This window comes from Phocoena sinus, chromosome 14 (genome assembly GCF_008692025.1).
Source record: "Phocoena sinus isolate mPhoSin1 chromosome 14, mPhoSin1.pri, whole genome shotgun sequence".
NCBI classification, from domain to species: domain Eukaryota; kingdom Metazoa; phylum Chordata; class Mammalia; order Artiodactyla; family Phocoenidae; genus Phocoena; species Phocoena sinus.
The window spans coordinates 39,917,834-39,945,281 of NC_045776.1; the positions used below are offsets into that span (position 1 = coordinate 39,917,834).

The 27,448-nt window shown below is 43.3% G+C and overlaps 2 protein-coding genes across 2 annotated transcripts in view; one reads left to right on the forward strand and one right to left on the reverse strand.

Annotated features, from left to right (window-relative positions):
• The window catches only part of ZNF24 (zinc finger protein 24), a 64,291-nt gene extending 52,239 nt beyond the window's left edge, over positions 1–12,052 (forward strand). Inside the window, exons 2-4 of the mRNA XM_032654105.1 lie at positions 4,631–5,142; positions 5,418–5,556; positions 11,064–12,052. Coding sequence (XP_032509996.1) covers positions 4,631–5,142; positions 5,418–5,556; positions 11,064–11,995 — 1,583 coding nt within the window. The 3' untranslated portion in view covers positions 11,996–12,052. The remainder of the gene's footprint in view (positions 1–4,630; positions 5,143–5,417; positions 5,557–11,063) is intronic.
• ZNF397 (zinc finger protein 397) overlaps positions 1–23,862 on the reverse strand; it is a 53,921-nt gene extending 30,059 nt beyond the window's left edge. The window contains exons 1-4 of the mRNA XM_032654103.1: positions 23,812–23,862; positions 21,759–22,252; positions 21,342–21,483; positions 17,633–18,673 (exon numbers count right to left, since the gene is read on the reverse strand). Of these exons, the coding sequence (XP_032509994.1) occupies positions 17,633–18,673; positions 21,342–21,483; positions 21,759–22,166 (1,591 nt within the window). The 5' untranslated portion in view covers positions 22,167–22,252; positions 23,812–23,862. The remainder of the gene's footprint in view (positions 1–17,632; positions 18,674–21,341; positions 21,484–21,758; positions 22,253–23,811) is intronic.
• Between the last annotated feature and the right edge of the window lie 3,586 nt (positions 23,863–27,448).

The following is a 27,448-nucleotide window of genomic DNA, read 5'->3' on the forward strand; positions in this document are numbered from 1 at the left end:
AGCCCTCTGCCTTTTCATCTTGTCTGTCTTTCTGTGAATGTGGTTTTTGTTCCACAGGCTGCAGGATTGTAGTTCTTCTTGCTTCGGCTGTCTGCCCTCTGGAGGATGAGGCTATCTAAGAGGCTTGATGGGAGGGACTTGTGGTGGGTAGAGCTGACTGTTGCTCTGGTGGGCAGAGCTCAGTAAAACTTTAATCCACTTGACTGTTGATGGGTGGGGCTGGGTTCCCTCCCTGTTGCTGACTGTTGCTCTGGTGGGCAGAGCTCAGTAAAACTTTAATCCACTTGACTGTTGATGGGTGGGGCTGGGTTCCCTCCCTGTTGGTTGTTTGGCCTGAGGCAACCCAAAACTGGAGCGTAAGTGGGCTCTTTGGTGGGGCTAATGACAGACTCTGGGAGGGCTGACACCAAGGCGTCCTTCCCAGAACTTCTGCTGCCAGTGTCCTTGTCCCCATGGTGAAACAGAGCCACCCCCCGCCTCTGCAGGAGACCTTCCAACACTAGCAGGTAGGTCTGGGTCAGTCTCCTCCGGGGTCACTGCGCCTTCCCCTGGGTCCCGATGTGCACACTACTTTGTGTGTGCTCTCCAAGAGTGGAGTCTCTGTTTCCCCCAGTCCTGTCGAAGTCCTGCTATCAATTCTCACTAGCGTTCAAAGTCTGATTCTCTAGGAATTCCTCCTCCCGTTGCCGGACCCCCGGTTGGGAAGCCTGACGTGGGACTCAGAACCTTAACTCCAGTGGGTGGACTTCTGTGGTATAAGTGTTTGCCAGTCTGTGAATCACCCACCCACCAGTTATGGGATTTGATTTTACTGTGATTGCGCCCCTCTTACCGTCTCATTGTGGCTTCTCCTTTGTCTTTGGTCGTGGGGTATCTTTTTGGTGAGTTCCAGTGTCTTCCTGTCGATGATTGTCCAGCAGGTAGTTGTGATTCTGGTGTTCTCGCAAGAGGGAGTGAGAGCACGTCCTTCTACTCCACCATCTTGGTTCCTCCTCCCCTGTATCTATTCTTTTTCAAATGCTTTTCCCATTAGGTTATTATAGAATATGGAGCAGAGTTCCCTGTGCTATTCAGTAGGTCCTTGTTGGTTATCTATTGTTTTTGTTTTTGCTTTTGCTTTTTTAAAACTAGTCAGAGGAACAGGATGAGATTTGCAATTTGAAGTCACTGTGGTTACACTATAAATAGACTGTGGGTTATTGTACAGTGTAACAGGAAGGATAGTTGCTGGAATGAAGAAGGTGGTGGCAGAGATGGGAAAGAGCAGATTCTGGAAATAGGAAATAAAATCAATGGGACTTAATTTGCATTAAATACAGGAAGGAGGTATTAGGAATGCTTCCAGGTTTCTGGCAGTGCAGCCGTATGGTTGTTCCTACTTCTGAGAGGGAAATCACTGGGAGAGGAGCAGGTTGGGGTGGGAGGAATCATCAATTGATCGTGGATGTGCTGAGTTTGAGGTCCTTTTGAGAAATTCAAGAAGAGTTATGATGAGGCTTCCATGGTGGCACAGTGGTTAAGAATCCGCCTGCCAATGCAGGGGACACGGGTTCAAGCGCTGGTCCACAGAGCAACTAAGCCCATGTGCCACAACTACTAAGCCTGAGCTCTAGAGCCTGTGAGCCAGAACTGCTGAAGCCCGCACGCCTAGAGCCCATGCTTCGCAACAAAAGAAGCCACTGCAATGAGAAGCTCGTGCACCGCAACGAAGAGTAGCCCCCACTCGCTGCAACTAGAGAAAGCCCGCGCGCAGCAACAGAGACCCAACACAGCCAATAAATAAAGAAATAAATTTATTTTTAAAAAAAGAAAAAGAGTTGTGATGGATGTGAGTCGCAATGGATAAATAGGGCTGGAGCTCAGATGAGAGGTCCAGACTAGAGATCGATGGTAACTGAAGGTAAGGATGAGACTGCCTGGGAGAGCATGAGAAGAGTGGTGGACTAAGGGCTAACCTATGGAACTCTGATGTAAGGGAGGATGGACTTGTGAAGGAGATGGAGAAGGAACAGCGATAATTCTTCAGCCACCCAATGGAGGACAAGTTGCTGAGGCATAGTATTTATACTGATGCACAGATCTGACAATGCATCATCATGGGATTTCTTAAATGTCAATTGCTGTAATAAGACCTAAAGAAATGTATTTAGTATTTTCCAAATACCACAAAATTAAGTAGAAAAATGTCCCCAAGTTTCTCTGTGTTTAGGTTCCTCCTCTCACTATTCCTTAACTCTGCCAAGGCTCTGGCCCAGGGTTTTTACCCTGGCTGCACATCGGAAGCATTTGTGGCACTTATTGAAGCCCCACCCATGGAGATTCTGATTCAACAAGTCTGAGGGCCATGCATGGCTGTTTCTGAGCCATAGCCATGAGCCTGGCCTTTCTGAATCACCTACAGTTTCTTCGGTGGGCCACATCCTCTCATACCTACTGCTCCTTGCCTGAATGACCTCCCTCTACAGCTCCACCCAGCTCACTCATACCAGACTCTGCTGAGATGGTTCCCCCAGGCAGGCAGTTCTTCCTGGTCTTAGTCATCTTTCCGGGCTACCTTATCTGCTTCCCTCCATTCTTGGATGTATTGCACTGTGTTTGCCTGTTTCCCTATCACTTCCCCTTATTAAACTAGGAGTCCTTGAAGACAGACCTCTGAATCCTGAGAGTCCTGTTCAGTACACTGCCTAGCACATAGCTCAAATATTGTTGAGATAATAGATGAAGGAATCCATTCCTCTTTCCTTTGTGCTGTCTCAGAATCTTGTGACTTAAAGTCAGGAAAAATTCTTCTGGGCTTCCCTGGTGGCACAGTGGTTAAGAATCCGCCTGCCAATGCAGTGGTCACAGGTTCGAGCCCTGGTCCGGGAAGTTCCCACATGCAGATGGAGCAACTAAGCCCATGTGCCACAACTACTGAAGCCTGCACACCTAGAGCCCATGCTCTGCAATGAGAGAAGCCACTGCAATGAGAAGCCTGCACACCACAACGAAGAGTAGCCCCTGCTCGCCGCAAGTAGAGAAAGCCTGTGCACAGCAATGAAGACCCAACACAGCCAAAAATAAATAAATTAAAATTAAAAAAAATAAAGAACTAAACATTAAAAATAAAAAAGAAAAATTCTTCCCTTTTTTGTACATTCACCCTGGCCATTCTCCATGACCTTTTCCTAACATTTTCACCCTTATTTTTTTATTTTTATGTTTTTTAGAAAGCAGATTTTTTTTTTTTTTTTTTTTTTTTTTTTTGCGGTACGCGGGCCTCTCACTGTTGTGGCCTCTCCCGCTGCGGAGCACAGGCTCCGGACGCGCAGGCTCAGCAGCCATGGCTCACCGGCCTAGCCCCTCCACGGCATGTGTGATCTTCCCGGACCGGGGCACAAACCCACGTCCCCTGCATCGGCAGGCGGCCTCTCAACCGCTGCGCCACCAGGGAAGCCCTAGAAAGCAGATTTTAAAAAATTTTATATATTTATTTATTTATTTTTGGCTGCGTTGGGTCTTCGTTGCTGTGTGCGGGCTTTTTCTAGTTGTGGCGAGCGGGGGCTACTCTTCGTTACAGTGCACGGGGTTCTCATTGCAGTGGCTTCTCTTGTTGCATAGCACGGGCTCTAGGCGCACAGGCTTCAGTAGTTGTGGCACATGGGCTCTAGGGTGCAGGCTCAGTAGTTGTGGCACACGGGCTTAGTTGCTCCGCGGCATGTGGGATCTTCCTGGACCAGGGCTTGAACCTGTCTCCTGCATTGGCAGGTGGATTCTTAACCACTGTGCCACCAGGGAAGTCCTTCACCCTCATTCTTAATTTATAGTAGCAACCAGGATTGTCCTGGGCATTAACCCGTTCTGTAATTTAAAAAAACAAGTGCTTTAGAGTTGGGCTACTCTAGGTTCATGTCTTGACTTTGCCGTATACCAGTTTGGGGCCTTGGGCAAATTATTTAACTTTCAAGAACCTCAGTTTCCTTGTCTGTAAAGTGGGGCTGATAATACATACCTATTAGTGTTATTTACAAGCCTCAAAAAATTGTATTTGTAAAGTGCCTGGCCCATAGTAGGTTTATTAAGTGCAAATTCCCTTCTTTGGGGAGACCCTATGGCTTAATAGAAAGAACTAATAAATCCTCTGGTTGCAAAGAGCCATTCTGCTGCTTACTGGCTGTGTGTCTTTGGTCCCCTTGTGATTCTCAGTAGCCTCATTTGGAAAATGGGCATAATTATGATTATCCTTATAGAATTATTAGGGAAATTATATTAAATTTATGTCAAGTATCTAGCTAGTGCTTGGCATCTAGTAGGTGCTCAGTAAAATGGTGGTTATTATTCTGAGAGGTGATAATATACTATAGTGTTTTTCCTGATTTCCATGATGTATAAGCATTAGTTATTATCCCTAATGTCATCTCTAACATTGTTACAAAAAGTTGAATTTATTTCAGTGGTACTTTAACTTTTCTGTTTTACATCCTGAGAAAAATCCTGAATCATCTATAAAGGTATTATTTACATGGAAGCTCCCTTTTAGTCAGTTTCCTTTACAGTGCTACACTCGGTGGCAACTGGCTTTCAAACACCTGAATTTATATTCTAAACACATTTTTTTTTCCCTGTGTGATATTAGCATTGTCCACCTCAGGAGCTCTTTGGAGAACTGGAATTCAGAAAGAATCTCTCAGACACGAGACGTCCATCCCCTCCCCGCTTCAACTAGGCAGCCTCTTCAGACTATCTCTGCCCAGAATGGCAGGAAGGTCGGCAGCCTTGGTCTACCATGCTCCAAAAGAGCAGGAAGGACTCATAATTGTGAAGGTCGAAGAAGAAAATTATGTTTGGGGGCAGGACTTTGGCCTTCAGGGCAATGCCTATAGTCAGGAGGCCTTCCGCCAGCGGTTCAGGCAGTTCGGTTACTCTGACTCCGCGGGGCCCCGGGAGGCTCTGAGCCGGCTCCGTGAGCTGTGCTGTCAGTGGCTGAGGCCAGAGGTGCACAGCAAGGAGCAGATCCTGGAGCTGCTGGTGCTGGAGCAGTTCCTGAGCATGCTGCCAGAGGAGCTGCAGACCTGGCTTCGAGGGAACCAACCAGGGAGTGGAGAGGAAGCCGTGGTGATGCTGGAGGAGCTGGAGAAAGAGCTTGACGAGCCAAGGCAACAGGTAAGTAGGTGTTTTGTTTGCTTGTTTTACTGACTGTAAGTTAATGAGGAAGCCATTCTGAGTGGCCTTGACTGGGCTCCCCGAGAATTATAAAATGTTTGTCCTTTGGGTTATTATTTGTGCACTGGGATCAAGTCACTAGAGCTTTTAGTCTTGTTGTTTTCTATCTAATCACCTGAATGAGTTTCTGATTCTGGCTGCCCTGCCCTGTTAATCTAGGGGTTTTCCTCTTGTATGTCCTCAGAATCATAGTGTTGGTACTTGATTACTCCTAGGACACAGCTCATGGCCAAGGAATGATCTGGAAGGAAATGACATCTGTGGGAGCACTGAAGTCGCTGAGTATCCAGCTGGAGCCCTTGGAGAACCAGGGCAAGAATGAGATTCAGGAGCCCCAGGGTTTCTGTGAGAGAGGTGAGGAGCCACAGTCCATTGAGGTTGAGGGCGGAGGTGAGGGCTTAAATCCGTGGCATGGGTCATTTTCTTAACAACTGCCTCTTATGACTGTCATTAAGTGCTGTGAAAAAGCCCCCTTGCCTAGAAATATTCTTCCATTGGCTCTGCCTAGAATCTGAAATTCCAATATAATTTCTAATTTGGGGTTAAGAATTAAGGTCTCTAATAAAATTCTCTAATAATCTCCATAATATTCAAAGAGCAGTATTCTGGGTTTTTAATATTATGGTCCTACTGACAAGGCAGTCCCTAAGATGGAGATGCATAATGTATCAATAAGAGAAGCCACATAGTAACTTGAAAAGGGAAAATTTAATGTTAAGAATTATTAATTATGCCAGAGGATTACTTACTAATTAGTTTTTAAAACCCCCATAACGTATACAGAAGTAACACATACAGGGAGTCTTTAGGGTTGAGGCAGAGCACCCAAGAAAGGAACAAATCTGCAAGAGGGTGCTGCATCTTCCCCCTCCCTTGGCAGAACTGAGATCCAGATCTTGTTGGAGAGGACACAGCTATGTTCCACTGGGTGGAGATGCCCCCTGAGTGCTTGCTGGCAGATTTGCTGGGAAACTGCTCTTTGGCGTATGAAGGAAAGCCATTCATGGGTGGGGGGAAAGTGTGTGTTCTAGGGGGCAGAACTCAGAAGCTACCCTCTGGGGTGTCAGGAGCAACCCCCCACCATGGGGAGGTGCCATGACACAGAACTTGCTGCAAAGCTACCCTCAGGGATGGTGCCCCTGAAACTGATTGGCACTGCTGGGTGCCCCACACGTTGCAGGGAAAAAGAGAGCACACCAGCACCAGGAAGAAAAGCCCCTTCTTCCTCCAGGGTCTGTTCAGCCCCTACTGTTAAAGGTCACATCGTTGTCAGCTGGCCAGGGAGAAGTGTTGCACAGGCAGGGCACTGAAAGGTGGATTTGAAGCTGACCAAAAGGGCTTTGATTATGTTATTGGCAAAATCATCCCTATGGGCAGCATGTACATCAGGCCTGTTAACTTGTTCTCATTAACAAGTTTGTTACAGCCAACTACCCTTCTGATTTCATCTTTACCAAGCAATCTTATTAAATTCCTATGAAGCCTAGCTATAATAAAAATGTACATTAGTCTAGTCTGGTCTGTGTGACAGTTAAATTACTCATTAATTTTTGTTATGGTTTTATTGCTCAGTTTCATGAGCTTGGCTAATGAGAGTTAACCCCAAGAGGTAAATCTATTCATTGTATGATGATAAAGTTAGGTTTATGAGGCCACAAGGTCAAGGGCTAGATCTTGGACCATGGCATTCACCAAAGGTATCCATGCATCTGTACACTGAGACCTCCTAGGAAACTCCCTCCCAGCACCCGCCCCCCACATCATTAGCCAAGTAAGCCCACTTAAATATTTTCCGCATCAAGCAAAAACTACATTCAAGTGGATTTAAAAAAATCATCTCCTCAAGTCCCCTGCCTTAAAGTAGGTAAATATCTAGATCAGTTAGGGTAGATGACTGCTATTTCCTTCTTTTAAGGTCTTGAGGAACAGAGACTGTGCTGTAATTTTTTAAGTCGTTCTTGGGCTTTTCATACTGATATTTGTTGTGGCCTGAATTATGTCCCCCCAGTTTCTATGTTGAAGCCCTACCCCCACCCAGTACCCGAGAACATGACTGTATTTGAGGTAGGGCCTTTAAATAAGTAAATAAGTTAATATGAGATTGTTAGGGTGAGCCCTAATCCAATACGACGGTGTCCTTGTAAGAAGCGGAGATTGGGACATAACACAAATCGAGGGACAACCGTATAAGGACACAGTGGGAAGGAGCCACTGCAAGCCAAGGAGAGATAGACCTCAAATGATACCAAACCTGCCAACACCTTGATCTTGGACTTCCAGCCTCCAGAACTGTGAGAAAATAAATTTCTGTTGTTTAAGCCATCCAGTGTAGGGTATTTTGTTACGGCAGGCAGACGGGCAAACTAAAACGGTATTAAACTTCTTCTCTGTGTCCATATGAACTACTTACTGCTTTAATTTAATTCCATTTTATTTTATTTGTTTAGCAGAATCCTCATAAAACACACCTGTTCTTGAAGGTAATGAGTACACTGCCCTTTGACTTTGTTTTAACTAAGCATTTCACTGCCTCTGATTCCATCTGTGTTCCATCTCTCCGGTCATCACAGCTCATTCCTCTGGATGTGCTTCAGTTTCTCCACATTCATTTGAAGTACAGGGATAAAAAAAATTAAGTACTCTAATGAAGATCTGGTCAATTTACAAGGTAGATTCACACACACCCCAACTCTTATTTGTTGCACTCTATATATTTTTATTTGTTTGCCCCTTCACAGTGGTATTATGTTGTTGACTCAATCAACTTATGGCCACAGTGATTCCATCTTCCAGCCTTCCTTGGCCTTAGCAAAATGTCCTCATCCTCCGTTTATGCCTGATTCCTAAGTATATGGTCTTGAATGGCCTTGACTGGGTTTCTGATAAATCTCATTATGATGATCTCTTTCTAGTCTTGAGGGTCTTAGCTCCACCTCTGAAGAATTAATGTGGATCATTTCACATCTCTTACCTAGGTCAATAAGGATTAAATCATTGGAGGAATCCACCTTGATAGGATTGTAAGAGTTGCCATGTCATTTTTACAACCTTACACTCTTGGTTATATAATATAATATATAATTTTCCTTAGCTTCTTCACTAGCCTAGCAGTATGTTTTGCTAGAAGAAGAGCCTGAGATGGAGATTTGAGTGCAGGTGGTTTACTGAGGGCGTGCTCCTCAGGAGAACTCTGTGATGGAGTGAGAGAGGTAGGGTTAGGAAGGGAAAAGATCAAGCAATGATATGGTCTCGGGTAAAACCTAGCCTTGGCTTAATCCATGAGGTGGGGCTTTGGGGGGACCCCCTGGAGCATAATTGTACTGCTGAGTTGTTCCTTCTTGAAGCGGGGTTGGGGGGCAGTGAGGGTCGAAGTAATTTCCTAGGCCAGGTGGCTTTCATCAGCCAGGGCAACGCTCCAGAGAAGAGGGAAGCTGTGGGTCGTTAGGAGCCAACACTCACAGCGGCTGGGGGAAGGAGGCACTGTGTTGGTGAAGGGGATCTGAGTGGGTAGTGGAGCCTATATAGTATTAAGGCTGAATCATATTTGCCCATGTGCAATTAAAGGCCAAGTCCGAGTTAAGATGATTTTAGACCATACAGGTCACTGAAAAGGTAGGGAAGTAGTGGGATGGGGTGAGGGGATGTTATATAGAAGAGCTCTTCTACAGAGGAACCTGTGGCTTATTTCTCTTCCGAAGAGCCTCCTATAATCTATACCCTGCCCTCCAGCATCTGGACTTTGGGCTTGATTGTAAATTATCACTCACTCTTGGAAGATATCAATTAGATTGTTTGGATTATTTTTGTACCAATATTTCTAAATATTCAAGTAATCATCTCATATTCTACTTTTAATCTCTGTCATTTCCAGGAATTACTCTAGTTAACTGTTTATCCTAATTTTTAAAAATGTAATATACAGGGTTTCCCTGGTGGCGCAGTGGTTGGGAGTCCGCCTGCCGATGCAGGGGACACGGGTTCGTGCCCCGGTCCGGGAGGATCCCACATGCCGCGGAGCGGCTGGGCCCGTGAGCCATGGCCGCCGAGCCTGCGCGTCCGGAGCCTGTGCTCCGCAACGGGAGAGGCCACAACAGTGAGAGGCCTGCGTACCACAAAAAAATAAATAAATAAATAAATAAAAATGTAATATACATATATAGTTGAAAGAATAAGAGTCTTGGTATTTTCCTGATCGATACATCTAAGGTCAAGATTTTTCTCTGGTCTCATCATTTGTCTTCATGTGATTATAGAATTTGAAGAAGTATTTTAAATCCTATAAATTACATTGCTTTTCTAATTTTCACAGCCCTAAATTTGTCCCTACACAATTTTATTGCCACTTTATACCCTTTATAATGTATACTCTTTATAATTTGACCTATTTACTACTTTCACAAGATTTCTCATTAGGTTGTCAGGTCTCTGACTTTAACCAAGTCGGTGCTTATTATTCTTCTGCCTTTTTTATATATTATGCTTTTATTCGTAAATTTTCCCTTTTTGAACGAGCATAGCCTTGAGTAATTTAAATTTCTATTTAAGATCCAAGAACAGTGTGAATTTTAGTGTTCTGTCCTGATCTAAGAGGCAGTGTTGTCCATCTGTGATTTCTGGTAAGGAGTGAGGAAAGGGAAAGCTGGATAGCTCCCTGCTTTGGTCACGTAATCATTGTGAGCCTTTATTGTTGTGTTTGAAGTGTGATGAACTCCAAGAATATCAAAAAGAAGTATTTGTTTTCATAGAAAAACATGACTTTTCTGAAGCTAAATAAAAATGGTTTTTAAATTAATTTTTTTTTCTTAGTGCAACTACAGCCCTGCTTCCTTCCAGTAGGGAAAGCAGATGACATAGGGGGAAAGAGCAGGCCTTGATGTTAAGCATCTTTGTTAGAATCCCGACTCTACCAATTACTAATTCTGTGGCCTTACATCAGTGACATAGCCTCTCTGAGCCTTCGTTTCCTGATGTGTAAAATTCATATAAGTTTAGAGGGCTTTGGGGGGGACGAAAGTAACTTAACAGTTCTTCAGATTTTCCCTACTCAAAATAATTGAAGTTACCTCAGCCATCATCCAGTAGTCTCCTGTTCTGAGTTACTAGAAATCGAGAAATGAGAGGGGTGTGTCGTGTGAGAGCTGAAGGTTTGGCACCAGGCAGTCACGTCTGCCTCTTGTTTCCATCCACCATCTTTGACCATTTATACATAAAAAAGTGAACATAGAAGACTCCCACCTGGCCCCAGAATGAGTCAGGAACTCACAATATTCCTTTTCTTATGCTCTGCATGTCTTATTCTATTTGCTTATAATCATTTGATCAACTTAGAACCTGCCAGAATCTGCAATTTACCTTTGTACCACCTACCTCTGTCCAATTCTAACCCCTAAAGCATTTCCTAATTGTATCTCCTGCTCTCCTATTTTTGTAGAAGCACTGCTGATTCAAGACTCTTAGACATCTGTCTTTATTCTAATTACTCTTTATCACCTCTTTTCCTTTCCCTCATTACCTAAAAGCACATCTTCTCCTCTAACCCAAGATTGTCTCCCAGCTTCCTGGTCTCTCACTGCTACTCCTGTTTATCACTAACTCCCTTAACTAATGTCTTGCCCTGTTCACCATCCCTCCTTTCCAATGCTGACTCTCATTCTAGTCTATGTTACTCTCTGAGGGTGCCAACTCTCCCTACCCCAGGCCACTTTTCTAAATTCTAGGTTGGGAAGCTAGTTTTTAAGAGTTTTCCTTCTAATAGGTAAATACCTATTTCATTTGGTTTATTTTCTGTTTCTGCTACAGTAAGTTCTTTTCTTCCAACATGGGGAGCAAATGACACTTGCATTTTCTGTTCACATTTTTAGATGGCAAGCTGGTGGCTGACAAATTGTTGACAGCAAAGCAAGAAATTATTGAATGTGTGGCATCAGCAGCCATGATATCCTCAAGACGACTCCCTGGGGAAACTCCTTCAGGACAGGTAGTTGAAGAAGCTTTGGGAGGTCTGGACAATTTTGAGAAGCCAAAAGGAAGTGCTTCAGGGGACAAAATGAGTCAGCTCCCTTCCCAGGAAAGACATTTTAGCCTGACAAACTTCAACAAGGAAATCTCCACAGAAGAGAGTGTCCTGGAATGTAATGAAGGTGAAGGAAGTCTCAGTCTGAACTCAAATGTTATAACACAACCGAGAATTCACGCTGGGGGAAAGCTCTATGAGTGCTTCGACTGTGGGAAAGCCTTTTGCCAGAGCTCAAAGCTGATTAGACATCAGAGAACTCATACTGGAGAGAGACCTTATGCATGTAAAGAATGTGGCAAAGCCTTTAGTCTGAGCTCAGACCTTGTTAGACATCAGAGAATTCATAGTGGTGAAAAACCCTACGAATGTTGTGAATGTAGAAAAGCTTTCAGGGGCAGCTCAGAGCTCATCCGGCATCGGAGAATTCACACTGGAGAGAAACCTTATGAATGTGGTGAATGTGGGAGAGCTTTCAGCCGGAGCTCAGCCCTTATTCAGCATAAGAAAATTCACACTGGAGACAAAGGCTATGAATGTATTGAATGTGGTAAGGCTTTTGGTAGAAGCTCTATCCTTACTGAACATCAAAGAATTCACACTGGAGAGAAACCTTATGAGTGTAATGAATGTGGAAAATCCTTCAATCAGAGCTCAGCCCTCACCCAGCACCAGAGAATCCACACTGGAGAAAAGCCTTATGAATGTAGTGAATGTAAGAAAACATTTAGGCATAGATCAGGCCTTATGCAGCATCAGAGAACTCACACCAGAGTTTAACTCTTTGGGTAAGAGTTGTACAACTATGAAATACTAGGAATTCACTTTGGGGGTGAATAATGGGATATGTATATATGATATATATGTGATATAACGGGATATATTTTATATATATATATATATATATATATACATATATATATATATATATGGTTCTGTTGAAATGCATGTATGGCAGGGGAGTACCTAGCCTGGTCCATGAGTCACTAAAGGCTTCCTGGATGTGATGAAATCTCAGTTGAGGCATAAAAGGTGGGTAGAAGTTAGCCAGACCAAGGCAAGAAGGAAGAGAAGAATGTTACAGGCAGAGGTTATATCACATGCAATGGCATGAACAGAGGATCTGGAGACATCCCTTCCTCTGAAGTCTCTGGCAGGAAATTTTTCTTGGGGGCCCCTGGTTCAGAAGCCAGGACAGGTGTTTGTTCCTCTCTTCCTATTTAGTCACTGAGTTGGGTGGCCTATCCCAGTTCTCTTGGAGTACTTAGGAGAATTAGAGTGATGGAAGACTTTGCTGCGTTGTATGGAAAAAGGCATGTTTGTACACCAAGGAAAGAATACATATTGGAGGCTAGAGGGACAGTGCGGACTGAAGTGCTTGTGTCCCATGACCCTAGGGCTCAGGAAATGGGAAGCTGACAGGAACACCTGAATGGGAGGTCTGCCTTCCTTATTCCCTGTTCCCTCCTCTCATCACCAGACTCACAGATGCTAAGCTACGTGAGGGCAATGATTATTTGTTGAATATTCCTCAAAACTTTACTTCTCCAATTTTTATTTTGGCAGTTTTAATTAACTCACAATTGCTGAGGGCAGTTAACACCTAAGAGGAAGTTTGAGTCCTCTTCTAAGATGTCCTGATTTCCCTTCCTGATACTGTCACTTCTGAAGAAGATGTGATAATCAAAGCTGTTGTGGGTAATAGGAGAGGTGAAATTAGGGAGACAGCTTTTGTGTCCAGAGGTTGTAGGATTATTAGTGAGGCCAGTCAGAAATCTAAAAAGATCCTTCAAATGGATAGTTGCCTTTTCCTATGGGTGACAATCAAATGATTTCATGTTTTTAATACCACTTAATATTTTTTTTACTGATTGTGAATTAATTGTAAATGTTGATAGTACAGAAAATGAGAAAGTATAAATCACCCACGATCCCACCATCCATAGAAACTTTGTTAACATTTTGGAGTACTTCTAGTAGATTTTTTTTTACACCCCCCCCCCAACCCTAATATATGTGTACTTTTTTTGGTGAAAATCTTGTTTGGTAAATCATTTTTAGTAACTGATTTTAACACTTATACTTTTGATTATATACTTCAACTGTTTATTTAAAATATTTTTTGTAGTTGATCTACAATGTGGCGTTAATTTCTGCTGTACAGCAAAGTGATTCAGTTATACATATATATATATATATATATATATATATATACACACATTCTTTTTTAATATTCTTTTCCATTATGATTTATCTCAGGATATTGAATATAGTTCCCTGTGCTATACAGTAGGACCTCATTGTTTATACTTTAACTATTTAGTATTAGAATGTAATGCAAGATGTCTTGTAATAAAATTTGAGTTTTAAGTTTTGCTTTGAAATTAATCATTCAGTAATAGGGAGCACCGTAACACGAATGGAGATGTGCTGGGAGAATGGGGGAAGGAGTTGTGGGAAGAAGGCAGGGAATTGGTGGTCTTAGCTTTGATTCCTGGGCCAAAACATGTCTGGAAACGATACCTAGTCCCTGGGGCTGCAGTTCACCAGGTGAAGTCACAAAATTGAGGGGACATCTGGAGCTGCACTGTGGTTGAAAGAACATGGGAATGAGAGCAAGTAGCCTCTACAAACAGACGTATCGTCCACAAGAATCAGGACGCTTCCCCACCTTGGGAGCAAGAGCCTGGGAGAATACCACAGCTTTCCCCTCCCCTCTCAGCAGGTCCTTAATAGACACACATGTGCAAGAACACCCCATGACCCTTTAGATCTGTCATCATTTGTGCCTGCCAACAAGAGAGCTGTGAACGATAAAGTTACTGAGCAGCAACATCTGGTTTTGGGCCATCAGAGAGCAGGGGGTAGGTCTGCCTACCCTGCTCACCCTTCCTCTTGACTTTGCAGAAATGCTCTTCAGGTCAGTTCCTTCTGCATGGAAATGATTGGCAATCCTCCTTGCTCTAAGGATTCACTTTACGGGGCAAAAGAAGCAAAGTTGTTCACAGGGGGGGTTGGAGAGACCAAGGTCAGACTTGCTTAAATTTCTAATCTCATCTGGACAGTGTTAACTGCAGCCTGTGGAAGTGAGGAGGGAGGAGTGGAGAGGTAGGAAACTGGTATTAAGCACTTTGCCTAAATTCCACATCTTTTTAAATCCATGAATCTGCGCAGGACCCATTTAAGGTAAACAGTGGACTGCCTCTACACCGAGAGAAATGAGGGCTCTGAGCAGAAAGGAAAGGGATGGATTACTTTTCCTCAGGCAACTCTGGTGAAGGAAAAAACAATTACCTTTGACATCCACCTACTTGGTGCCCCCTCTGTTTCATATAGACTGTTGAAGCTTTAACTGTAAGAGATCACCTACTTCAGCTCTCTTAAACTGAGGGTCCAGAGTTGTCAGGTGACTTGCTTATGGCTGCAGAATTCACGGAGAAGCACTAATGAGAACAGAAGTCTTCACTTCAAGGCTATTGCTTTTCTCAACTATAATCACTTTCATGCAAATAACTTATATTTGCACAGAGATTTATAATTTGCACTGGTTTTTTTGTACACTAGTCAGATGAGTACATCTGCCATTGTCACTTACCAGTTAGGAAGTCACAGATCAGTTAACGAGTTAGCTAACTGCCTAGGACTTGGAAGGCACAGAGATGCCATAGAAAGCACATGCTTTTCTTGATAATTTCTCAGCTATCCTGGGCTTCCATTCCCTTTTAAACCTTTTTTTCTCTAACTTTAGAAATTTTAGATATTTACTGTAGAAAAAATTGGAAGACACAAACACAAGAAAAAATTAAATCTCCTATAATCTTATTACTCAGATATAACCAGTATAGCATTAAGATTATATATATTTCCAGTATTTTTAATGCATAAATATATTTTTACACAAATCGTATTGTACATATCGTCTTATATTTTTACTTAAGATATGAACGCTTTCTTATTTAATATTAATCAACATCAACAGCTTTTAAGACTTTGTATACATTCATGATGGTTTCTGAAGCATACATTTCCAGGTAGAATTTTAAAGTCAAAAGGCAATGTTTAAGGCTTCTGGTATTGATTGCCACAGACAGCATCTACTCACATCTCACCAGCAGCATTAGAGTCCCAATTTCCCTGAATCTTTTTTTAGTTTTATGAGGGAAAAAAAGCGCCATCTCAACTCTTGCTTTAATATACATTTTTAATTCTAGCAAGGCTAATATTTACTGTCCATTGGCATTTATTCTTTTGTGATTTGCCTATTTAAGTACTACTTTTTTCTACTGGGACTTTTTCATGGGGAGATAGTACAGAGAAGTGGCTCCCCAGACACGTTCTGGATTCCTACTGCCTGGGTTTAAAGTCGGAGGTCACCACTTTGTAGCTACATGATCTTGAGTAAGCCATGACCTCAAGCCTTCATTTCTTCATCTGCAAAATATGGGCTGAGAAGTAATACATATACACAAAGCCCTTTGCAAGTACCTATTATGTTTCTTACCAATATATGCAAGAACCCTCTATATAAAGAATATTTGCCTTTTGTAATATATGTTGTATCAATTCCTACTTAACATTTGTTCTGCCCTTTTCAGTTTGATTGGATCTTCCTCTGTGGAAGAGGAATATGAGTTGAATAGCTTTACCATGCTGTTTGGTTATTTAACCTAGCCCTTTCTTTTCTCACATTCTCTCCAAGCATGGGCATCTAGTCCTCCTGCCATTCTTACTGGTTAGTACATGCCCATGCCCCAACAGAGGCATTACTTCTCTATTTATCCTCATGAAAACTCTTCCTATGTGCAGGACTCGAGATTCCCAAAGGTTTGAATTTTTTGGTAAGGTGTGTTGTAACTCTGACCTATTAGGTATTTTAAATAACATGTCTTTCTGTTGCTGACTAACCTATACACCTTTCTGCACTGCACTGAGAAGCACCAGTCTAGGGATCCTTTTCCTGCTGGGTCCCTCAGAAGAGGGCAGTCTCTCTGGATGGACCGTGACTGTTACTGTTATTTCCCTTTAGCATGGTCTTTAACAAAATTCACAAGACTGTGAAATACTGCTGATAGGACAAAACTGAACACACGTGAGGCGCCTGGAGAGTAACAGACCCAGCAGTGGAGGAAGTTTTTAGTGCCTGAGCCTAGGGGCGCGCACTAGGAACTGTGGAAGTACAGACCCAGAAACAAATGATACGGCAGCCGTAGCGGCTTCCGACCCGGAGCCTGGGGAGTTAGGAGGAAGCCGACAGAAGCGCTGGTCATGTCTTAAGAACCAAAGGAGTCCTTATGTCTGCGAGGGTGAGATTTGGAACTCTAAGACTCTTAACTTCTAGACTGGGCTCTGCCCTCACCCACATGGAAGGCCTAGCCTCCAGGTTGGACAAGGAAGCTACGTTTTAACCCTTCCCCTGGGGTCATACAAACCAAGACAAAGCTCCTCACCACGCCATGCTCCAAGGACTCCAGGTTTTGTCTATTAACAAATTCCTCCACTGGCTCAGTTTCACTATAGGCACTGCAGTAAACAGATTCTGGCCACATGCATGCTTTTCCTACAGACAGGAACCCACTTCAAAAGGAACTCAAAAAGAATACTCCAGGCAAAATGGCCTTTTCCTTTCCTCAGATGTGCCAGACTTTCTTCCTGGCTGGCCGACCTTCCTGGCCACTCATCCTTCAGATAATTTTTCTCAGAAGCCTCCCCTGATGGAAGGTTGGGCCAGGTACTCCTTAACATCACACAGCACGGATCGTACCACAGTGTCACCGCCTGTTTGTGTTGTCCGTGAAACTGAAGGTATGGTCTTATTCTCCACTGTATCCCTAGCGCCTGGCACAAAGCAGCCACTCAAAAAATAACTGTTGGATAACTTAATTTGTATTTCCTTTTCGTTATCTCACTTCTGGTCTGCCGTGGGCTCAATAAGTCATCGATGAAACTGTTTCCCCATATCTCGCTGCCCTGCCACTGTTCTTAACTGGTCAGTACAATTTTTGCATTCCTGAGACAAAATGTCCCTCATACTCTCCACACCATCCTCCAAATCTGGCCCACTGACAATTAGATGCAGTGACAAGAGTTGCTGGTGCCCTTTGTGACATTCTCATGGAAAATGATGTTTCAATGTTATAGTCCCATCTTTCACAGTTCCTGAGTATTCTTACTGGTAAGAGAAAGGTGGAAGCAATGATTCTTCTGTCTGCTCTTCTAATTAGTCACAGGAAAAGCTTTCAGGGGACAATGTGCATGAGCACTGGCAAGTGCTGTATAAAGTCAGATTGATTCGAGACCTAGTACTGTACAACCACCCCATGGAGTCTTACTCCAAAGTAAATTAAACCCTTTTGACTAACAAAGATAGAAGCCTGACTGAAGTATTTACAGTACTGATTGTATTCATAAGTCACTTTACAGTGTGGACTCTCTGATGGCGCATGAGGACTGATCTGTGCCTGAAAGCCTTCCCACATTCGCTACATATGTAAGCCTCATCCCCAGAGTGGATTCTCTGATGTTGAACAAGGGCTGAGCTCCTTTTGAAGGTTTTGCCGCATTCATTACACTGATAAGGTTCCTCTCCACTGTGAATTCTCTGGTGTCTGATGAGGTTTGAGCTCAGACTGAAGGCTTTTCCACACTCACTACATTCATAGGGTTTCTCTCCACTATGTATTCTCTGATGGGTTATCAGCTCTGAGCTCTGCCTGAAAGCTTTTCCACACTCATTACATTCATAAGGTCTTTCTCCTGTATGAATTCGCTGGTGTCTAATAAGCTTTGAGCTTTGGCTAAAGGTTTTCCCACACTCATTACACTCGTAGGGTTTCTCACCAGTGTGAATTCTTTGATGGATAATGAGATATGAACTTTGACTGAATGCTTTGCCACATTCATTACATTTACAAGCTTTCTCACCAGTATGGATTTTCCGATGTCTAATGAGGGCTGAGCTCTGGTTGAAGGCCTTCCCACATTCACTGCATTCATATGCTTTCTCACCACTATGAATTCTCTGATGAATAATAAGATAGGACCTCAAACTAAAGGCCTTCCCACACTGGCTACATTTGTACGGCTTTTCTCCAGTATGGATTCTCTGATGTTGTGTTAGAGCAGAATGCTGTTTGAAGCTGTGCCCGCATACATCACACCTGTAAGGTCTCTCTTCTGCAGGAACTTTCTGATACGTTATAGAGTTTGTATTTAGAATCAAGCTTCTCTGGGGCTCAGGATGGTCTTTGTTTCCTAGAGATTTGTGTGTGAAGATTACTTGACTGAAACTGCCCCCTTGGGAAGGGGATCTTCTTAATTTCTCCCCTGTAGCACTTCCTTGCTGCCATTCTGAACTGCTTTCATGTTCACTAATTCCTCCAAATGAAGGCTCCTGGGGAAGTCTTTGTGATTTCTCTCCTGAAATGTCCTTCTTTGTTGCTGATCCATTGTTCTCACAATCTGAAATGATAACAGCAAAAAAACAACTTTTTATTTCTCCACTTTCAATACTCCCTTTCTATGTGAGAGAAAACAGATGCTTCTACTTACAAACATAAAGCCATCTGCATGTATCTTTTCTTTAACTGGTCAAAATAGGGTCCCTCCTCCTTTCTAATACTAAGGCCTACGTCTACAGTTTGAAATTTATCCTTTCCTGCTTCCTCTGAGACTTCAGTTCATCAGTTACCCACTATTCCTTTCCTATTGTTTTCAATCTCTTTCTCTGCTGACTCCTGTTCGTCAGCATTTAAATAAATTCAAGTCTCTCTCATCTTTTTAAATCAAGCTCCTTGCCTACAACTCTCCCTCATGCAACATCACTCCCACTGAGAATAAAGCTTCTTCAAACGGTTGTTGGTACTCGTTCCCATTCTGTAATCTGGTTTCTGCCATACCTGTGCACCTCCCACCCCCCAAACTACTCTCATCAAAATCAACTTCATAGCTGCTAAATCCAATGGCTTCTTTCTGGATCTTACTTAGTTGGCCTCTCTGTAGCACTGACACTGGGGACCACATCTTCCTTCCAGAGCCATTCTCTTCCAAATACATTAGCCTGATTTCTGTGGCTGTTCCTTCTTAGATTCAAGGTCAATCACTCGAACACGAGTTTCTCAGGGTTCTGTTCTGAGCTCTCATATATCCTCACTCCACCAACTCTCTATGTCCTAAGCTTCAATCACTACTTATGTTATAAGCTAATATCCCCCCAGATCCCCAATTCTATCCCAGTTCTATGAAGCTCTAGACTCTCGTATCCAATGCTAATTGGCCATATTACCTGTAAATATTTGACAAGCACCAAAATGTCCCAAACTAAACACATCATCATATGTATTTTTTTTCCTTATGTTTTCCCACTTATATGAATAGCACCGCCATTAACCAAGTTGTTCAAGACCGAAACCCGAGTATCACCCTCAACTCCTCTCCCACATGCTCCACGTTTAACGACCAGCTACTGCAATTCAAGTTAAATGCAGAAGAACAGGAGTCAGCCGTGATCTTTCCCACCTCTCACCACAATACATCTTGATTTATTCACTGTGGCCACTTGGATTACAACTGTCTCTAACCAGATTCTACTCTTGCCTTCCTCAAATCCATTCCCGCTCTGCAACTGAGTCCTAAAACACAAATCTGATCATGTCACTCACTCGTCTAAAACCCTTCAACTGTTCCCCACTGTACTGTACAAACGAATGAGCATGACAGACACGTTTTCACAATCTGTGTCCCAGTTTCGTCTCTAGTTTCCCTCTAACCAGCTCTCCCCTAGGAGTTCTCTCTTCAAGTTAAATTGAATTACCTGAAATTCCCGGAATGGATTGTAATCTCTCACCTTCAGGATTTTGTGGACTTTGCTCATGTGATACTGTAATGTGGGAAATATAGATTTGGCCTCACCCCCAGTTCCTGGCACAGAGCTTTTAAAACCCCTGAAAATTTCCTCTGTGGTAGAGATGAGAAGGTGCCGGAGGTTATTCTAATGAGTTGACTCTTGGAGGGCAGGGCAGCTGGTTGATTAGAGTGTTAGAACTTTTGGACCCATCCTCTGACCTCCAGGGAGAGGGGCTGGAGATTGAGTTAATCAATCACCAATGGCCAATGATTTAATTAACAAAACCTCCATAAAAACCTTAAACAAAGGGGTTCAGAGAGCTTCAGGGATGGTGAATGCACCCAGGAGAGCGGTGAACCCCAAACTCCAGAGAGACAGAAGTTCTTGTGACCAGGACCCTTCTGAACCTTGCGCTATGGACTTCTTCATCTGGCTGTTCACTTCTGTCCTTTATGATGAACAGGTAATGGTAAGTAAGGTGTTTCCCTGAGTCCTGTGAGCCATTATAGCAAATTATGAAACCTGAGGAGGGGGTTGTGGAAGCACCAATTTGCAGCCATATCGGACAGAAGTGTGGATAATCTGGGGACTCATTACATGCAACTGGCATCTGATGTGGGAGGCAGTCTCTTGGGACTGAAACCTTAACCTGTGGGGTCTGCACTGGTTCTGGGTAGTTAGTGTCAGAATTGCTTAATGGGAGGGAAAACCCCACATATGCAGTGTCAGAAATGTTGTGAGCAGAGAAACAGTTTTTCCCTTTAGCTCGGGAATCTCCTCCTCCCACCTATTTACCTGGCTTTCTTCTACTCAGAGTTCAAGTCCTAGCTTAGATGTCTCTCCCTCCAGGAAGTACTCCTTGGACCTCTAAGGTGGAGTTAGGGTGGGTGCCTTTATATGTGCCCCCAGAGTACATTAATTACTCTGTAATTTACTACCCTATACTGTATTGTAATTGCCTTTTTGCTTGTCCACCACCCCATCTAGGCTTGAAAGTTCTTTCAGGATAGAGACCCAGTGCCTACCACAATACAGACGTGTACTAGCACCTTATTAAGTCATGAAATGAAGGAATAAGTGGATAAATGATGGGGAAACTGACACAAGGAGGGCTGACTGCAATTCATCAGGATTGCTGAATACAAAGGTGCTCAAGAGTGAGCACCTCCATTCGAGAAAAATAAACGTGAGGCTCACATGGGGCATGCTGTAAAATGTCGTTAATTCTCTACCCTCAAGACCAGAGGCCTGATAACAGTTCCCAGATGAGTTTCTACTTCTTACCGCTTCTGGGGGAAAGGCAAGGTTCCCAGGGTTTCAGCTGTGTCTTTAAAGGCTGGAGTTCGATGTCTGTTAACTCCTGGGATGCTCCAAGACATGTCAAATCCATCCATGGCACTGCTGGTCCCTGTGGACTAGCTGGGACCTGAAATCAGTAAAATTTGTGAGAAAATTTCTTTGTGAGAAAATCCCTAGGGAAAATGCTTAGTAAAAATCTCCAAGAGGTCACCGAAGACATCTCCAGGGATGACGGGTAGGAACAAAAGAACTGTTTAACGACAGAGACAGGTATGGCCCTGGCAGTCACTTCAGGGTTACGGTTCAGTAGAGACAAATTCTCACTCCATTCTTATGATGCCACCACATGCTCCAGGAAGTAGATTCCTTTCCCCAAAATATATCACATCTCCCTGTTCTCACCTGCTGCCCTGGATCATCAAATTCCCTCTCCAAATCCTCCAACAGAGTCACAGCTTCCTCGCCACTTTTTGGACTGTGTTGCTGAACCCAGATCTGCAGCTCCTCAGGCAGGATGCTCAGGAACTGCTCCAGCACCAGCAGCTCCAGGATCTGCTCCTTCGTGTGCAACTCTGGCCTCAGCCACTGACAGCAAAGCTCCTGGAGTCGGCCCAGAGCCTCCCGGGGCCCAGGTGTCTCCTGGTAGCAAAACTTTCTGAACTGCTGGCGAAACAATTCCTGGCAGGATCGGGTACTCCCATTCTGCTTAAGTTTCTGACCCCAAGAAAGGCTTTCTTCTACTTTCACTAGTATTAGCTCTTGTTCCTGAGAATTCTGAGGTACTGGGGTTGAAACTGCTCTGGATTCCATAGCCGTTCTGAGATGAAACAGCTTAGCAAAAAGCTCACTACAACTATGTCCTCTACTTCAGTTGCTTTTGAGTAAACTCTTCTTTCCTGAAGGATATAAAAGCACTGTTAACTTACAGCAATGAAAGAAAACCTCTAAGAGCTTACAATAATAAAGATCAGTCATCGCTCTAAGAACTTACGATAATAAAGATCAGTCATCGGAGTAATATATGGAAAGGGATCAGGTTTGAGACTGTAACTAAGTAATAATCAAATGACAAAACTAAAAGTCACCTCATTCAACGTCTCTCATTTTGTAGAATTCCTACCACATTTATGCTATGAGAAATTATTTTAGAGGCAAAAGAATGCAATATTAACATGAATTACATATTGAGGAATTTCCTTTTCAATTCTCTGTCAATCCTGTTTGTATCAAGCAGAATAGTCTGTCTTTAACACCTTCTGAAGATGTTACTTACAGAATTCCCTTTTATGTATCTTTTTTTTTTTTTTTTTTTTTTTTTTTTTGCGGTATGCAGGCCTCTCACTGTTGTGGCCTCTCCCACTGCGGAGCACAGGCTCCGGACGCGCAGGCGCAGCGGCCATGGCTCACGGGCCTAGCCGCTCCGTGGCATGTGGGATCTTCCCAGACCCAGGCACGAACCCGTGTCCCCTGCAGCGGCAGGCGGACTCTCAACCACTGCGCCACCAGGAAAGCCCCAGAATTCCCTTTTAAATAAACTATAGGCCTCAGACTTCCATGGGTAACAGTATCTAGCTAGGATTTGATATGCTGATTTTTAAACGTTTATTTTTAGTTACCTTTAACCTATGGCACATAATGGTGCTTTTCATTTAGGTAGTAATAAAACATTTTTAAAAATCCATATTAAACGTGAGTTGATTTAAATAAAAACATTGTTGGACGTTTGCCATTTGATTAAATTTAGTATTTAATGCGCTTCTTCAACAAACATTGAGGCACTTATTATGGGCTCTGTCCCGAGCCAGGTATTAAGATACAAAGGTTTTTGCTCGTGAATAAATGAGTCTACCTAGAAATTAACCAAGAAGTATTTGTTAAATGCTTACCATGTGCGCAAATGTCAGATATTATAGAGACACAAAAGCAAAAACGTTAATCTCAACTCTCAAAAAGCTTAGAAGATAGGGGAGTAAACATTTTAAAAAGTGAAATATGGCAACAAATAATTGTTTTTAATTTTGTAATATATAGACCGATCATGATCTGATCTTTGGATAGAAGAATATTGATAGAAAGGTGTACCCCTGAATTAGCAAGACAGATCAGTACATCTGAACACTAACACTACAGTTAACTTTAGAGAACAGAATATTTAGCCTACAAATCCGTGGTTTATTAACCAGCCCTGCCGCACTAGCCTTTCTATTTTTATATCCCGGTTAAATCGCAGCATCTGCGAAATCACGGCGGTGGGGGAATAACTGCCCTTTCCGCTGGAAAGCAGGGGCAGTGCTGGTCTCCTCTGCGTCCCCAGGACACTCGGAGACGCCGCCCGGACAAGGTGCCGAGACCCGGAGATGGGCAGGCCGAGGAGCGGGGCTCCTCCACCCAGCGCCCACCGCCCCGGCCGCGCGCCCTCCCGCCCCCGCTCCGTCTCAGGCCCAGTGTCCCTCACCGCGAAGCTCAGGAGCCGCCAGGGCACGAGCCCCGGACCTGCAGCTGCGAGCCACAAAGACCGGAAGTGCGCGCTCGCGGCCTTCCGCTCGCGCGCCCCCCCCACCCCCGAACCTCCATCCGTCCCGCCCCGTGCTCACAGTCAGCCAATCAGCGCGTGACTCCGGCCCTCCCACCGCCTTCCCGGAGTGGCTGCGGGCCCCGTGGAGCATCGACGCCGGGGCTAGGATGCTCTAGAGGCAGAGATCTTAGGGGGACGTCGCCGTACCCTAGGGCACTGCTGCACGCCTCGGCCACCTCCTACCCTGGCTTTCTTCCTCCTGATTTGTGTCGTGTCATTTTCCTGTAATTCCTGTGCATTTCCCATACTGCCGACAGAAGTAAACCCGTGGATGAACGCGCTGAACAAAAAGTAACAACCGTTTATATTTCTTTTCCCTCTGAGTATCGTTTGAGCCTTCCAACTGCTCTGTGCGATAGCTATTTATGCTCATTTTACAGCCATAGACTCTGCCCAATGTCAGGCAACGTGTGACAAGATACACCGAAGTCACCGTAGTTCAAGGACACTCTGGGGTCCCAGACATTGCACCTCTAATGCAGGACTTTTCCATTTTTCACTGGAACTTAGCTGGCTTAAGTTTTATGGTTTATATTTTTCTTTGGCTGTTCACTAGATTAAAAAATGATGCCTCATTTTTTTCTTTTTTTTGGGGGGTACGTGGGCCTCTCACTGTTGTGGCCTCTCCCGTTGCGGAGCACAGGCTCCGGACGCGCAGGCTCAGTGGCCATGGCTCACGGGCCTAGCCGCTCCGCGGCATGTGGGATCTTCCCGGATCCGGGCATGAACCCATGTCCCCTGCATCGGCAGGCGGACTCTCAACCACTGTGCCACCAGGGAAGCCCACCTCATGTTTTAACTTGCATTTCTTTTAAATTAGTGAGCTTGAGTTAAAGTATTTTCCTCACATGTTTATTGACCATTTATGGTTCTTCATGGAAATGGCTTTTCCCTTTTATTTTTTTTACATCTTTATTGGAGTATAATTGCTTTACAATGGTGTGTTAGTTTCTGCTTTATAACAAAGTGAATCAGTTATACATATACATATGTTCCCATATCCCTTCCCTCTTGCGTCTCCCTCCCTCCCACCCTCCCTATCCCACACCTCTAGGTGGTCACAAAGCACTGAGCTGATCTCCCTGTGCTATGCGCTGCTTCCCACTAGCTATCTATTTTACGTTTGGTAGTGTATATATGTCCATGCCACTCTCTCACTTTGTCACAGCTTACCCTTCCCCCTCCCCATATCCTCAAGTCCATTCTCTAGTAGGTCTGTGTCTTTATTCCTGTCTTACCTCTAGGTTCTTCATGACTCTTTTTTTTCTTAGATTCCATATATATGTGTTAGAATACGGTATTTGTCTTTCACTTTCTCACTTACTTCACTCTGTATGACAGACTCCAGGTCCATCCACCTCATTACAAATAGCTCAATTTCGTTCCTTTTTATGGCTGAGTAATATTGCATTGTATATATGTGCCACATCTTCTTTATCCATTCATCCGATGATGGACATTTAGGTTGTTTCCATCTCCTGGCTATTGTAAATAGAGCTGCAATGAACATTTTGGTGCATGACTCTTTTTGAATTATGGTTTGCTTAGGGTATATGCCCAGTAATGGGATTGCTGGGTCATATGGTAGTTCTATTTGTAGTTTTTTAAGGAATCTCCATACTGTTTTCCATAATGGCTGTACCAATTCACATTCCCACCAGCAGTGCAAGAGTGTTCCCTTTTCTCCACACCCTCTCCAGCATTTATTGTTTCTAGATTTTTTGATGATGGCCATTCTGACTGGTGTGAGATGATATCTCATTGTAGTTTTGATTTGCATTTCTCTAATGATTAATGATGTTGAGCATTCTTTCATGTGTTCGTTGGCAGACTGTATATCTTCTTTGGAGAAATGTCTATTTAGGTCTTCTACCCATTTTTGGATTGGGTTGTTTGTTTTTTTGTTATTGAGCTGCTTGTAAATTTTGGAGATTAATCCTTTGTCAGTTGCTTCATTTGCAAATATTTTCTCCCATTCTGAGGGTTGTCTTTGGTCTTGTTTATGGTTTCCTTTGCTGTGCAAGAGCTTTGAAGTTTCATTAGGTCCTATTTGTTTATTTTTGCTTTTATTTCCATTCCTCTAGGAGGTGGGTCAAAATGGATCTTGCTGTGATTTATGTCATATAGTGTTCTGCCTATATTTTCCTCTAAGAGTTTGATAGTTTCTAGCCTTACATTTAGGTCTTGAATCCATTTTGAGCTTATTTTTGTGTATGGCGTTATGGACTGATCTAATCTCATACTTTTACATGTACCTGTCCAGTTTTCCCAGCACCATTTATTGAAGAGGCTGTCATTTCTCCACTGTACACTCCTGCCTCCTTTATCAAAGATAAGGTGACCATATGTGCGTGGGTTTATCTCTGGGCTTTCTATCCTGTTCCATTGATCTATCTTTCTGTTTTTGTGCCAGTACCATACTGTCTTGATTACTGTAGCTTTGTAGTATAGTCTGAAGTCAGGGAGCCTGATTCCTCCAGCTCCGTTTTTTGTTCTCAAGATTGCTTTGGCTATTCGGGGTCTTTTGTGTTTCCATACAAGTTGTGAAATTTTTTGTTCAGGTTCTGTGAAAAATGCCAGTGGTACTTTGATAGGGATTGCATTGAATCTGTAGATTGCTTTGGGTAGTAGAGTCATTTTCACAATGTGGATTCCAATCTGAGAACATGGTATGTCTCTCCATCTCTTTGTATCATCTTTAATTTCTTGCATCAGTGTCTTATAATTTTCTGCATATAGGTCTTTTGTCTCCTTAGGTAGGTTTATTCCTAGATACTTTATTATTTTTGTTGCAGTGGTAAATGGGAGTGTTTTCTTGACTTCACGTTCAGATTTTTCATCATTAGTGTATAGGAATGCAAGATATTTCTGTGCATTAATTTTGTATCCTGCTACTTTACCAAATTCATTGATTAGCTCTAGTAGTTTTCTGGTAGCATCTTTAGGATTCTCTATGTATAGTATCATGTCATCTGCAAACAGTGACAGCTTTACTTCTTCTTTTCCGATTTGGATTCCTTTTATTTCCTTTTCTTCTCTGATTGCTGTGACTAAAACTTCCAAAACTATGTTGAATAAGAGTGGTGAGAGTGGGCAACTTTGTCATGTTCCTGATCTTAGTGGAAATGCTTTCAGTTTTTCACCATTGAGGACGATGTTGGCTGTGGGTTTGTCATATGTGGTCTTTATTATGTTGAGGAAAGTTCCCTCTATGCCTACTCTCTGGAGGGTTTTTTTCATAAATGGGTGTTGAATTTTGTCGAAAGCTTTCTATGCATTTATTGAGATGACCATATGGTTTTTCTCCTTCAGTTTGTTAATATGGTGTATCACATTGATTCATTTGCGTATATTGAAGAATCCTTGCATTCCTAGAATAAACCCCACTTGATCATGGTGTATGATCCTTTCAATGTGCTGTTGGATTCTGTTTGCTAGTATTCTGTTGAGGATTTTTGCATCTATGTTCATCAGTGATGTTGGCCTGTAGTTTTCTTTCCTTGTGTGGTTTTGGTGT